Source organism: Sinocyclocheilus rhinocerous, unplaced genomic scaffold (genome assembly GCF_001515625.1).
Source record: "Sinocyclocheilus rhinocerous isolate Xijiao unplaced genomic scaffold, SAMN03320098_v1.1 scaffold605, whole genome shotgun sequence".
NCBI lineage: Eukaryota > Metazoa > Chordata > Actinopteri > Cypriniformes > Cyprinidae > Sinocyclocheilus > Sinocyclocheilus rhinocerous.
This window is the reverse complement of record NW_015661612.1, coordinates 2,553,151-2,569,238: the sequence shown is the minus strand read 5'-3', so window position 1 is coordinate 2,569,238 and position 16,088 is coordinate 2,553,151. Positions and strand designations below refer to the sequence as shown.

General features: G+C 36.0%; 1 protein-coding gene across 1 annotated transcript in view; it reads right to left on the bottom strand.

Moving 5' to 3' along the window:
- Nucleotides 1–16,088, bottom strand: part of LOC107726451 (myomegalin-like) — a 69,760-nt gene that overhangs the window by 44,188 nt on the left and 9,484 nt on the right. The window contains exons 4-5 of the mRNA XM_016536038.1: nt 3,407–3,520; nt 1,546–1,622 (exon numbers count right to left, since the gene is read on the bottom strand). Of these exons, the coding sequence (XP_016391524.1) occupies nt 1,546–1,622; nt 3,407–3,520 (191 nt within the window). The remainder of the gene's footprint in view (nt 1–1,545; nt 1,623–3,406; nt 3,521–16,088) is intronic.

The window sequence follows — 16,088 nt, the reverse complement described above, 5'->3', positions numbered from 1 at the left end:
ATGTTGTAAATTCAAATCAGAGCGTCTTCCGTGTCTGGAATGGATGTATTCTTGAGTCTATAAGGTAACAATAATATAATAAGATAACTAAAATACAATTTTCATTGACTAAAACTAGACTAAATGTCATCAGTTTTCGTCGACTAAAACTAGACTAGACTAAAAAGAGTATGAACGTGACTAAAACTAATAAAAACTAAAATGACAGTTTCACACAAAGACTAGACTAAAACTAAAATTAAAACAGGCCGCCAAAAACAACACTACAAGGAACATGATCTTTACTTAATATCCTAATGATTTTTGGCATAAAAGAAAAATTGATAATTTTGACCCATACAATGTATTGTTGGCTATTGCTACAAATATACCTGTGCTACTTAAGACTGGTTTTGTGCTCCAGGGTCACATATTAGAAATGTTTATTGAGCACTAAATCAGCATATTAGAATGATTTCTGAAGGATCATGTGACACTGAAGACTGGAGTAACATCTGCTGAAAATTCAGCTTTGCCATCACAGGAATAAATCATATTTTAAATAATAAAATAGAAAAATCTTACTGACCCAAAACTTTTGAATAGTCTAAAAAGGAGCTCCAATACCTTCTCCATCAGCAAAACGTGTTACAGGACCATGTGCACGTTTCAAAGGGCATCATGACATTCTGCTCTGTCCCCCAAACCTGATAAGTGTCCGACACGGACTTTGCAGAAGGCTCTGGCCTTTTGCGTTTCGAAGGTCAGTAAGATAAGTTGCATATGCCTTTGAGAAGCACTTATGCTGATTGTAGATTCACAGAACACAGACTTTTGTTTTATGTTAATCGCATAGAGACATAATGATGTCAATATCATGTAGTGTCTGGACCAATCAGACACACAATATAGTTTTGTTAGTTATATTTAACAAATACTCCGTAACACCCCTCAGTTAACAAGCCATATGAGGGCCTGTGGACCCTTCCCCCGAAATGCGTCTTAACACCTCAGGAAGGCAGAATAGGCCTCTGATTCCATGGCAACCAATGCTGATATCACTGGTTTTATTGCCCAAAGGAATGTGGGTAGAGAAACTCACTATATTTTCCATTGGAAAGACACAATGCACAGTAAAAATGGACTCTTTAATTAATTCCTAATCTAAATATTTATAATTAATTATAACTAGTTACGATTAATTATTCCTATTTCCCCTTTGAGCTGATTCGCTACAATCAGCTAGAACTAAATACTTAAATATAATTATTTTATATAATTTTTTGCTTTACAACTAAAAGGTTACGTTCACACGGTCAGTGTTTGGGACTGACAACCGTATTCACTAAGAGGTCTATACTGCTCATACAACAGCTCTCAAAAAGTGAGACTCGAAAATTTAAGGGAGTCAGTTCATTTACACTTTGATATATAGATGAAATGTGTAAATGTAACTGGATTTAGCACTTTAGCACTTAGTGAATGTAGGCTAACTGTAACAGACAAAGAATTTGTCAACAGCAAATACATAAAGATATAAGCAGCATATTTGTGTTTGATACTTACAGTGCATTATCAAGCTGTTCCTGTCTTTCCTGGAGTTCTTGTTTCAAGCTTTCCACCTCAACCTTCAGCTCAATGTTCTGAAAAACAAAGGGATTCTTTTAAAAAGTCATTGCAATCACACTTTACTCTCTTTTTGCAATAAACTGGGTCTATAATGCAGGATCTGGAGAAAAATGTTTTCTTGTTATGCTTTTTGCGTGTATTTCATACAAAAATGTGATTTCCTGTGAGGTTGTTCTACCAAAATTTATTTTCTTTATTTCTGTTTAATTATAATAAACTATAATAAATATTGCATTAGAAATTCATGCTACACTATTTTTACCTAACAGACTTTTTTCAGAAGATACTCACCAGTAATTAATATGCTACATTAAAAATATTAAAAAGAAAGTTGTAAATATTTCACAGATTTTCATTTCTGAGTCTGCAGAGCTCAGCGTGAGCTCTCTGCACGTGCAGCTGGAGTCTTGTGGGTGTAGGGAGACCTTAAAATAGAACAAGAGACACCAACCACCTGCTGTTTCACTCTCTCTGACACACACTCAAACCTGACCTCTCTACTTTTCCCTTCCCACAATGCACCAGGCCAGCAACAGAGACTTTTTTAAACTCTTACCACCAGATACTCAGTATAGCTGGCATGAGATCAGTGCCTAGTACTTTGTGTGTATAGTTTTTGTTTTTGAAATGATACATACACATCCCATTATAACCCTCGGGGACGTTTACCAGTAAAACTGTGTTTGATGAATGACAGCACAGTCGTTTTTAATTATTTGTGTAGCCTATATGGGTCAGTGGGACTAATATTTGTTTTATCAGGTTCATTTGAAAAGGTCAGACACAGAAATAACCTAGTTTTGGCACTGCGTCTTTGGGCTTTGTTTGCACACACAAACTTCAGTTGTGACTATCAGTTACCAGCTAAGCAGTGCTATTTTAAGTCCAATTGTGCATAAACGCACATTCATCTTAATCAAAATGAATCAAATTACAATACAAATGCTTTATGCATAAATATTATAACCATGCACCATAGGAATAATGGGTCTCCATGTATAAACTGACATGTGATGCATAAATAAAGAGTGGGGTCCAAAGTTCTGGGATAATTAGTGAAAATTCTTCTATTTTGCATTTTTAGCATTTAATATATATTTTCATTACAAATTACCAGCATAACAATTTGAGTCAAATGTTTCATAATCACATATTTCAATGTGATCTCAGACTTTTGGACCTTTATGTCACTCTACATGGAACAAAAATAAGTAAACATAGTGATACACTCTTCTTTTTCTGTGTTCCATATTGATATAGTATATGGACAACAGCTGCTAGACAGTCTCATCTTTACTTCCTCACAGTAACCAGACCCAACCAGTCATCCAGTCTACAACTCTACCCATAATCCAGTTTTTTCAGTGCTGATAGTCAGTTTGTGACAGCTGCAGCGACTGCTGATCCATATTAATGTGCTGAACCACATTTCCAGGCTGCAGTTGCTGTGCACTGCAAATGTATAGATGGTTGGCGGTCTGCAGGCTATTTTAGGCCTTTGCATTTGCCAAGCCAGCAAAACAAATGCTGCAGTACTAGAATATACCTGTGCAAAAGCTTTTTTTCACCCCCAACAGAAAGAAATTGTACTAATACAACATTTCATATGTTATAAATGTATTGTATTTATTTATCACAATATTTGTTGGCCAAAACTATTTTTTGAAATCTTTGCTTGTTACCTTTTACAATTTTTGCTTTTTCATGTATTTGCATTTCATTATTGTTAAACTTTGCATCAGTTTCCATGCATCAGTTATGTCAACAGCTTAATTCACAATAGCCCAGTGACACTCACCCTGCGATGGACATTCTCACTGCTGCTGTCCTCAAATTTCTGCTGAAAACGCTCCTCCAGGAAGTAGATGCGAAGCTTGAGGCTGAAGTTCTCCTTCTTCAGGTCATTGAGGTGCTGTGAAATAGTACGGTAGCCGTTAAACATGACCGCTTTCGTCACGTTGGGGTTCTCGGACCCCTCATACCTGTGCCATACTACTTAAATCACACACTCTCATTAAATGCAATTAAAGATATCTAAAACAGGCCAAATAAGATGTAGTCGGTTTTCTAATACTAGAACAACAACATCAACATGAACTGCATGAACTGTAAGTGACACACTGAGGGTCCTCCTCCTGAAAGTGGTCTACCCCCATGTGTGGTGTGTGCAGAAGGAGGGGTGTCAAAATGATATTGGGGGGGGGGGTGTCTTTTTTTACTTAAACGGCCACCAGAAGTATTAACTATAAGGATTACGGACATACTTGATGTGTTAACTGATCCAGATAATAAAATAGACAGGGGGAGAAAAGAAGGCTTACGTGCTAAAAATCACTGACTGCTCATTCCATTCAACTATTCAACTGGATTCTCAACTGTCATTCTTTATCTGACAATATTTACTAAAATTAAACCTGTTTCTCAAGTTTCTCTCAAACCGTTTTTGCTGTGAGCTTCAGTATGAATGTGAATCTGCACGAATGCTGCCAGTTTGTTTCTGGGTCAACTATATCCGGCTGCCAGCAAGGACAGATTAAATTAATCAAAAGTAACACTTAAGTCATTTATAATGTTACAAAAAAATATATATATTTCATATAAACACTGCAAAACTGTTTTTAGCATTGATAATAATAAGAAATGTTTCTTAAGCACCAAATCAGCATTTTAAATGATTTCTGAAGGATCGTGTGACACTAAAGACTTTTGGCAGCTGAAAATTCAGCTTTGCAATCTCAGAAATAAATTACATTTGAAAATATATTTAAATATAAATTTTAAATTGTAATAATATTTGTCAACATTACTGTTTTTAATTGTTTCTTTTTTTTTTATCAAATAAATGCAGCCCTGGTGAGCATAAGAGACTTCTTTCAAAAGTATTTAAAAATCTTACAGACCCCAAAACTTTGAACGGTAGATTACATATTTAAAAATTATGAGTTTAATATTTTGTCCTATATTTATGTTTATTTGTTAATGAGTTTAACCATAGGAGGGCAGTATGGCTCTTAACTCTCCAGAGTGCGCTTTAATAAGACTCAGGATGTTTTAGGGTTATTTTCAGGAGGTATCCTGTACCAGCTGCCACTGAGGAACTCTGCACTGGAATACTTACAACAGTCTCCTCGAAACCCAACCAACATATACATCAACAAGCTGAACACTTATGTGGAGACAGATTCACTATTTCTCAAAAAAAAAAAAAAAAAAAATTCATTAAGGTCCACATGCTATATGTATCTCTGGTGGGAGCATGCGCATTCTGTTCCTGTGGTTCACAATTCAAGCTTCAAAACTTTGTTTTTGTTACATTAAAAATTACTGCACAAAATAGCACAAATCAATAGATGGCTTAAATGAGTGAAGCTGGATATGGCTGATTTAATTACAAAGGGAAGTTTTGCATGCACAAAAAGCATGGCAGACAAAACTTCAAAGACTAGGACAACTGGGATTGACAACTGGAGACAACTAAAAACTCATTAGGGGCTCACACATACATTTAAAAGTAAGCAAAACCCTATTCTTTAAAATCTGGATTCAGTCCTACCAACAAACGCATTCAACTTTGTTAGAGGCAGTGAGACTGGATTACATAAATGCAATACTGTTCTGTCCTGGTTATTTCCCTAGTGCTTGCTGTCTGCGACCGATCACTAGTGTGATTGCGTTTCTCAGTCTGTCAGCGAGGGTTCTGCAGGTCTGAGGTTTTCCGTTGTGGGGGGAAAATGGGAGGTTTGACATGTTTGTAAAGAGACACATCGGCGTCTGGACTCTGTCTTTCTGTTGCTGTTTGACGGGGCAGAGGTCTGACATGAGAAGGCCAAAGACAGTGAGCTTCTGTGTGCTGTACTGAGGTTCATATGCACGCAGTCTCCATTCACTGACAGTGCTGACTGACTGACTCTTATTGAGTGCTTTGATATTATGAGCAAGTTAATGGGAACTGGCTTTGAAACAGTTGTTTAAAGGACTAGAAAAAAATGCAAATGAAGGGATTTGTCTGCCATAAAAGTAATACCAGATGACAAACTGTATAAGTGATATAGAGTTCTGGTTAGAAATGAGGAATGAAAGTATATATTAATCATTACTAGAAGCCATTAATCATAATAATAACTAGGTATAAAGGTAATGAGCAACAAACACAGAAACTCAGTCAGCAGGTCCTGTGATATTTCCCAGACTCACAGTACATTTAAGTCCAAGCCTTATTAATCAAATTCATCTTGCTATGATTACAATCTCCTAAAATACAACAGAACAGCTATAGAAAAAATGCAGAGTTTGCAATGAAGTGCATCTAATGAAGCCAGGGTCGCTCTTGTTTCTGTGCAGGAATGTATTCATGAACAGTTCTGTGTCTCATTTGCATTTACTGTAGACGGCTTAACGTTGCCATGGTACCCGGTGTCGGAGACACTTTCTTTCTTTCTGAGTCCCAAATGCTGTTTCACTTCTCCCATGTCTTATCAGTATCCAGCATTTTTTGGTGGAATACTGCACTGACAAATGAAGTAAGGATTGTAACGTAATATGGGTAGATGACGCAGGGTGCCAAAAGACACAAACATAAATGATTTCATCTCTTGTTTTCTTTTTGTGCTAACAATTGAGATCTCTTTATAAGCTCAATTGTTTCTCCTAAACAGCCATTAGATTAAATGAAGAGCAAACTGAGACTTTGCTAAAGTGTGCTGCATTTCATTTGAGAAAAAAAAAATTACTAATCAGATGTTTCTCTTCCGGAATTTCTATAGGCCAATACAAAATAAGCCAATAATTATTTTTAATGTCAAGGCCAATAGCCAACAAATGTCCAATATTACACTACCGTTCAAAAGTGTGGGGTCAGTAAAATTTTTTTAAAGAAAGTAATACTTTTATTCAGCAAGGAAGCATTAAATTGATCAGAAGTGACAGTAAAGACTTTTACATTGTTACAAAAATGTCTTTCCAATAGACTTTTTGTTCTATTTGAAATAGACAGATTCTTTTGAATTTTCTATTTATCGAAGAATCCTAAAAAAAAGGTTAAATAAATTCAGTCTTAGTCAGCATAAGAGGCTTTTGTCAAAAACGCATTTGAACAGTAGGTGTAAAAATCTATACTATTTTGTTTAAATAAATAAAACACTAAATAAAACACCAAAATCAATCATTTTATATGTGACAAGTGAATTTAGGCATCGCAACATTATAATGTACATTATGAAAAATGGATACTGATTTTGAGATAATTTTAAAGATTAACTTTGAGTGTTAGGTGATTGCAAATAAAATCTAAATGTAAAAACAGGGAAAATGAGCAGGCAAAATTCTTAATTCTTCTCTGATATATATCCTATATTGATTAATTTCACAATTCTACGAGCAATGAATGAGCAACTGCTGAGAAATAACCGTTTTCTCTCAGATAATATGCAATGATTAGGCCTATATACAAATACATACATTAAGAAAGCATAAAATGTGCCAAACAAATTCGAAAAATCCGACACCCTTCATGTAGTGAAATATTTCAGTTCTTAAATGACAAATGAGACTTAAGCAACAGCAAGCACCCCTTGGCAAATGTGGTCTTTGGGCTCAATGAGGAAATGCCTTTAGATAATGCTATAAAAACATGTTAAACAGCCTGATGTGCTATAAACATGCTGAAAGCCTGCAACGTCTCTCATCTGATACAAATTAAATCCAGAGCAAATTATTTTAACTACAATTTTACAGTCCAATAAAGACATCAATTATTTTGGACCATTTCTGTGTTTGAATCTTGTAATTATGATGACCGAAGCACATGGCTGATGTGTTTGTATAAAACTCAGCCTGACAGGCTAAGCCTGAGAGGGTTGAGAGCTCAGAGCCTGCGCTCTATTTAACACATACATAAATCAAGCAGAAAATCAACAGTCACCCCGCTGTACACAGCCGAGAATCTACAACTACCATTGTATCATCTCATGTAACGATCGCATTGAGTCACATTATGTCTGACGGATGAGTGCAGCAACAGTTCGTTACTGCATTTTCATGTGTTTTCTGCCCTTAGAGGGTTTTCTGAAGCTTGCAGAGTCCCAGATTCCTGAGCCAATTCCACGGGACATCCTTCTTGTTGCCATGGAGACAGAAAAGATGGATGGAAAGGAGGCGGATGGGAACCTCTCTTTGAGTTAGATTCATGCTATTGTTTCATGAATACAAATCTAAAACAATTCTTCTCGATTAGTGATATGTAAAACAAACAAGCAAAAAAATGTTAAACCCAAAATGTCAAACAATCAGTCTTAAAGGGATAGTGCACTCAAAATTGAAAATTCTGTCAGTATTTACTCATCCTGTATGACTTGCTTTTCTCTGTGGAACACAAAAGAAGATATTTTGAAAAATGCACAATGAATAAACATTAAAAGTGAGAGGGTCCAATTTTTTTATTGTATGGACAAAAAAACATTCTTCAAAACATCTTTTGTGGAGCACAAAAGAAGAATGTTATTTAATTTTCAGTGATTAAATTTAAATTGAAGTCTTTCCTTCACATAAAGGTATATGGCTTCAGAAGACTTGAAAAATAGCATACGAGTCATGTGGATTACTTTGATGGTGGATATTTAGTTTTTCATGTTAGAAAGAAAGTCATACGGGTTTAAAATGACATGAGGATGATTAAATGATGACTGAATTTTCAGTTTTTGGTGAACTCTTTCAAACCCTTTTTCAATTCCCCCTATGCAACCACTGTTTTTTTCCATTCACAACTCCCCCTCTTCCTCTCTCATTGGTAAATAATTTCCAGATGCAATGGCACGGTGCTAGTGGTACGTGTACAGTGGAGTCTGGCGAGGGAAGAGCTTTTCCACAGTCTATGCCAGCCCAACTGAATCTAACACGCAAGCACAAGCACTCTCAGACAAACACGAAAGCCATACGCTGGACATACATATGAAAAACACACACTCCAACACTGCTATACAGAAAGTAGGTTTTGTATCCGGCCCCCTACAGTGGTGACAACATTTTTCGTGAAAAAGTAGTGGTCCCTCATATTGGCTTCAACAGTTTATTGGAGGAAAAGATGTTGTTTATGAGGCAAAGTCGCCTTGGGTACTAACACCCAAGGAGCTAATGGGATACACGATGCCCAGTGCAAAGGTAACATTACATAAAGGTGTCAACAGATGTCGCAGAACGAAAATGTTCAGGGTAGCTATATAACCCTTCAAAAGTTGGTAAGATTTTTTAAAATGTTTTTTTAAAAAAAGAATCTTCTGCTCACCAAGGCTGATTTATTTGATAAAACACAGTAAAAACTATAATATTGTGAAATATCATTACAATTTAAAATAATTGTTATTTTAATATTTTTAAAATGTAATTTATTCCTGTGATGGAATTTTCAGTCTTCAGTGTCCCATGATCATTCAGAATTTTTTTTTCCAGAACAGAACAGGATTTATTTAAAATCTTTTGAAAGATTATAAAAGTTTTTACTGTCAGTTTTGATTAATTTAATGCACCCTTGCAGAATAAAAATATTAACATAATTTAAAATATAAACAATATTAACAAATATTAATATTAATCATCTCACTGACCCTAAACTTTTGAACGGTAGTGTACATAGTCTGAGAAACCAAAAAGACCCTAAAAAACATTCAAACCTTCTAGAGACAACTCTTTGATACTGAGATACTTTTAAGCACTGCAACAGCTCAGTTGGTCTCCAGCTGCTTTCTTTGCAGTAACTTCTAGAGGAAATGAAGTTAGAACATCACATCCTGGTGCCATTTACGCATCCAAACGACGCATTTTAACACTGAGATTACTTTTCAGCTTGACACTGAATACCAGACTAAAGCCTTCTTGGCCAAAGATCTGATGCTCCTGCTGGAGTTTCCCAGCCCTTGCAGGGTTGTGATATTTTACCCAGGGAAATGTGGAAGTCCCTAGGCATGGAGTGTGACAGATGGCACTCAGCGTTAAGCTCCAATCCACTCAGCAGGCCGATACTCCCACTGAGACTCTGGGCTTCGTTTCAGGTTTTAGCAGCACAACTACGGCTGCAAAATGATCAAACTACACAAGATTACTTATTCTCATCTCTGACTTTGTCTGTTAATTTGTTTACTCACATCTTTCTTCCTTTCGCTAAATTCCAATTGATGCTAAGCCTCTTTGCTATGACTCACAGGAAATATATCATACATCATCTCTTCGATGGCAGCACGTTACTCTCTGATAGCAACTGATTCATTATTTCCACATCTGTTTTCAGTAATGAGAGGAAGGACAGTAATCTGAGTTTTAAAGAAAGGCTTAGCTCCACAGTCAACAGCATAAAGCCATCAGAGAAAACAGGGATAACTTCATCATGCCGAGTGAAGTTAGTCTCTGGTTCTTTCAGAATATCTTAACATTTAAGCCTCATGTTCATGTTTGATGTCTGGGAGACCCCCATGGCCCTTTTGCTAACTTAAAACATACTTAATATTGGTTTGATACTTCATGGCCTTTCCTAATCTTATGATAACTTATTATAAACCAAATGTGATAATATGTTTTAATATTAGGCCTACTATATGAAAGCAGCAAGCAGAATAGGTGTTGAAGGTTTTCTATGCCACACTGGTCACATGCTCTAGGAGAAAAAAGTATATGAGAGAAAGAGAGAGTGAATTAGGGGGAAATCAGAGAGATGGAAAGTTGTGCCAAGGTGTTACTGCACTGGCAGAAGATCTAAAGCCTGGAACTCTCTCGCTCTTATTGCTCCCTCTTTCCATCTCTTGTGTCATCCTTTAAAACACATTTAGAGGTGTGAGTTCTGAGTTCCTGCCAGGGGAGGAAGTGATCTCAACATCTCTAGAGGAATGGAGAGAAAAAAAGCAGTGGGTGAAGGTAAGTTATAGGAGGCTTCACCTATCCCAGAGATAGGTGAATTAGCCAGTAAAGGTCAAATATATATTGAGACCATTTTGAATATGAAACACTGAATCTTAGACAAGAAAAAAAAGTAAAACTTCTGAAGCTTTTCAAATTCATGTAATTGTATTAATTAAAATTTTTTTTTTGACATTTTCTTCTTTATTTTATATTACTTTATTTATCTATTTAGTTTTTATAATATACAGATTTTTTTTGGTGTTGTTTTAGTTAATTTTCTAAAAAGTACCCTGCCATTCAAAATAAATACTTAAATTAGCAAGGATGCATTAAATTGACTAGAAGTGACAGTAAATACATTTATAATGTTACAGAAGACTTCTAATCTAAGCAATCAGCTTCTTTTGTCTAACAGAAGTATCTGATCTCAAATGAAAAATCACGTAGTGAAACAATAATCACGTATGTTTATGTACACATAAAAGTCACTATAAAACAAATCAAGTCACTGTGATCATACCGGCCTTCCTAAATGAAGTACAACAAAAAGCGACTGAGATTGACTACTGTGTCACAAGCTGTCCAGTGAGCCATTTTCCCAGAGCAAACCGCAAACACAGCGAAAGAGACCTCCTCTGCGCGAGCACTTCATGTTACAGGCTGAATTCTGTTTGGAAGAAGCAAAATAAAACACTGGTTTTTCGATCGCACTTCAAAGACTAAATCTGCCTTTAATTCAGTGTGTTTATGGTGAGACTAAATTATGGGATCAAGTTCAACCAGCTCCGAAAACCACTGCCAGTTGTCATGGACTTTTGCATTGGATGCTATTGTCCATGTGTGATGTGCAACAGAATTTCCCCTCAAACTCTCTTTGTTTTCTGTCTATTTCTGCCTAACATGGTTGGGAAAGTTGCTTCGAGTCAAAAAGAGCTCAGAAACAAAGAGAGCAGTCATTCTTTAAAACCAGAGCATGTGAAAAAAAGCCAACAACCAGACCTCCACAGGTCACTGCAGTCTTCCAGCATCTGTCCGTGTGGAATCACTGACTGAAAAGAGAAATTACAGGCCTTTGAAATATAGACAACAAAGATTTCTGCAATTGGAACAAATGTGTCCTTTATGATCTGGGTACAGTGTCAATTTTGAGCTTTTAACAGCTGACTTTTAAACAATGCATTGGGTTAGCCTAGAAGTACAATTAATACAGTTCATTTATATATTTAAAAAATATATTTATTCTATTCTTCAGTTTAATTAATTCAAATCTAATTAGATTAAATTAGAATAGATTAGAATAAATTAAATTCAACCAGTTTATCTGAAAGCAGGTTCACAGTGCTTACGATTTTCTTTTAACTTCTAGACATACTACTAAATGCAAATACAAATACAAACATGGTTTTTTTGTTTGTATCAGTGACTGTACCCAAAGACTATAGAATACCCAAGACATGTCACTCGTATAGTTTTAAATGGGCTTAAATGCAAAGCTCAATATGGCTGCTCTATCGAAGGAAGGCCCTCCTTCTGAAAAAAAGAGCCAATTGCTAAACGGTAAAGCCATCTGCCGTTAGAAGTCCCGGTTGCTATAGAAACAGTCAGCGTTCTGAGACATGCGCTTAGGACTGCGCACTGGCTGGTCTAGCCTGGAAAAAAAAGCTTTTTTAACGCTATTTGAGCAAAAGAAACAATGTTTATGAGACAGTTGTTGTCAGATTTCACTGGTGATTTCAAATATGAAATTTAATCGTAAGCTTGGCAAACAGTTTTGGAGAATTTGATGTTTCTCCATTCAAAGATAGATAGGAGCTGCACTTGCATGCCCGAGAGGCGTTTCAAAGATGGCCGCCAAGTGAAATGACTTGCCTTAGAGGGACATGGTGTACCAGTATTTTGCTGTCCATTTATATATGGATAAATGGCAATGTACAATCACAGACATTGCTTTAAGGCACTTTAAACTAATGCATTAACCCGACCACAAAGGATTTATTTAGAGAACACGTTGCTGTGGAAAGACCTCTAGAGTGCTCAACACGCTCATTGTACACGTGTACATAAGCAAATCCATGAGAGATATTGAGAAATACATAATATACGGATGATGGTGCCTGACATATTTCAATTATACTTGCCATATATCATTATATATAATTGCAGAGTGACGCTTAAGAGCACTACTGTCAAACACTGAGTACTCAACTGAACAACAGACCATCTGAATCTTTCGTGGCTTCACTCTTTCAAGCTTTTATGTGAATCAGCGGTCAACACGTTCAGCCAAGTGCTTCTTGCTTTTGCCACAAAAGTCAAAGGCTTTTTTTTTATTTGGTTGTGAAATGCAACAATTTATCATAGCATGGAGAGAATCTCTCTCACTTGCACTGAAAATGAAAGTTTATAAGAGGATTTTATGTATCTAAACTTCTATGTTCAGTACTCCATACCCAAAAATGGTGCTGTGCACATTTATATGGCTGTAACTGATCCATGTTAATATTTAAGCTTCAGGAAATAATTTCCAAAAAAAAAAAAAAACATGGTATTAGACAGTTTACATGTCTAATTGGATTGAGATTTAAGTAGTTTATAAATTACTTTAAAAAATCTAAAGTCTCAGTTGTATGCTTCGTTTAGGAGAAGTAGAAAAATAGTCTGAAATCCAATTAGACACCCCCGGCATTTCCTGACCAGCTGAATGTTTGATTATGGCCTTAAAATATCAACAAGAATAACACAAACACACTGGCGCAAGAGAACCATACGGACTCCATCAATTTGAGCCTTGCTCTTCTTAATTTTACCTTCCTGACAAATTAAATAAACATTCATCTGTTTCCTATTACTGGAGCATTACCGATAATTGGAGTGGTATTTACAAACACCGCTGTTCCATCCTTCCAGGCCTGTCGTAATAACGGCCCTGTGCTTCCACCGCACAGTATCATCCCCCTGAGCTCTGAGTGCCTTAACAAGGGTTTGATGGTTCAATTCTTGTATTTCATAGGCAGTTAGAATATTTTCACAGGGGGTATAGGGCACTCGAGTTAGCTCATTAAAGCAGACATTAGGTATATTTTCAAAATCGGATTACGGCCTCGCCTGAGAACATGCAGGCCTGTGCGTTTGATGTCTAAACTGGACCAAGATCTCAAAATATGATCTCATGGCCTTTAAGTTTCCCTCAGGAAAGAGAGCCCTTGGTGAAATTAGTATTATTACCATTCCAAACTACCACGCCAGAGCGCAAGCACAGCACAGACAGAGAAACTAAAGAACATTTGAGCACTGGCAAGATGTCAGAAAATGTCAATGCAAAACCTGAGTGGGCCCAGGAATGGAATGAATGAGAAAACCAGGTATATTTTCAAAATCGGATTACGGCCTCGCCTGAGAACATGCAGGCCTGTGCGTTTGATGTCTAAACTGGACCAAGATCTCAAAATATGATCTCATGGCCTTTAAGTTTCCCTCAGGAAAGAGAGCCCTTGGTGAAATTAGTATTATTACCATTCCAAACTACCACGCCAGAGCGCAAGCACAGCGCAGACAGAGAAACTAAAGAACATTTGAGCACTGGCAAGATGTCAGAAAATGTAACTGCATAAACTGCAAAACCTGAGTGGGCCAAGGAAACAGAAGATGGAATGAATGAGAAAACCACCAAATACTGGAACAAAACAGAGCTGTTTGAAGAACCCAACAGCAAAACATCTGGAGAAGAAACAGATTTAACATTAATATTAAAAAAGAGCCCAATTCGGCAACACCCAAATTAACAATGAGCCCTCTAAATGTGAGTCTGGCAACTTTAGGAAAATAAGTGACACTTAGAATATATATGAAAATATAATAAAATAAAATAAAATAAAATATATAACTAAAGTAATAAATATAAATGTAATCGCCGATGCAATAGTGCCCATTCAGTCTGATCTTAGGTGCCCCCAGACCACGATTTTTACCGAGGGGGGACATCCCCCCGGGACCGTGATTGTGCCCTCGTACCGCCATTTCTCCCCTGGCCCTCTGCAGGTCTGTGCACTCCACTGATGTTTACAATAATCCATTGCAAATTTTCTGAAGAAGTGAAAGAAGTTATCATTCAAAAAAAGCCCTGAGAAGAAATACATGAAAGAGATTGTCCACATAATCACACTTTTCTTTGTGATTGCTGTATACATAGCAATACATGCATCATTTTTTTTCACTTCAAAGCTTTTACTTTGTAGAAGAGATCCAAAGGCAGTCAGTGGGTCAGAGCACAGAGTTATGTGTCACAGGCCTGACCTACTCGCTCCTATTACACAGTGACTCACTACATTGATATATGAGTGCAGGCATACACAAAAGACAGGTTACATTTAATTTAGAACAGTTTTCTTCATGATTTAAAACCTTTTTTGAATAGGGAAAAAAGACTCGGCCGATCTTTCTGTCATTCAGGAATCCGACCGCAGCTCATTTATCATCTGAGGTCTCATTAAATCTGTAAATGTGAATGTTTCTTCATTTTTTAAATCCAGCTCTGCCATGCAATTTGGCCAGCGACTGTCAAGATTTACTGAGTATAATTTGGTTTGCTGGTTCTTTGACCTCAGTCTTTGCTTTATTGTACAATAATTGCGGCATTAGGTCTTCCACTAAGTGCTGAAGCAATTCATAAAAATATGGCTTTTGCCCCTCCCTGCATATTTTGTTTGTAATTGGTCTCATATGGCCTCAAGGAATAATAAAAATATTGAAATGGAGACAGGGGATGGCTTACGAATTTAAAATGAATCGCACACTCTCATATACTTATAAACGCAAAACAGATACCGTGACACACACTTCCTCTGGGAAATACACACAATATTCAATCTTTGAACAATGTGCATACAGCTCGAAATAGAGATGATTTTACAGCTGAGGTTTGAAATCTGAAGCCAGAACTCAGGCTGCTTCGAACATACAGTTGGATCCAAAAGTATGAGACCATTACAGTGAAAATGCTTCTATTATGAATTTTCTAAATTCATACAATAAAAACATTTTATTCTATGAAATACATTTTATTGTATTATATTATTAGCATATTCAGCAAATTAAATTTTGAATATAAAAATAAAGACGTCAATTAATTTAGAATTTCTTAATATTTCATTTGTCCTACATTAAAGGAATTCACATTAAAGGTCAAAGCAACACATTTATTTTCTAAAACTTAAAACTTCTGTTTGCTTACAGCTTTAAATTAGATTTTGAATCCTGTATTTTTAATGTGGTCTCAGACATTTTACTGCAGATCAGGCTTGTCAAAATACTAAAATATCTGTACAAATTTCACAATTCTCAATATCAAATTTGATACCATAACAAAAAAATTTACATTTTATATTATCTAAAAAAGAAGGTAATTGATAATATAACAAATTCAATTAAGGCTTCGAGTATTTCTCAAATAAATGAACATTGTCTCAGTTATGTGCTGGTATTTTTCATCAACAGATCAAAGATTCACATAAAGTAAATGATGCTTTAATCTTTTTAAGGTACTTAATTAGCAGGTGACAGTATCAAAATTTAAAATAATGAGAATTGCTGAAGCTATT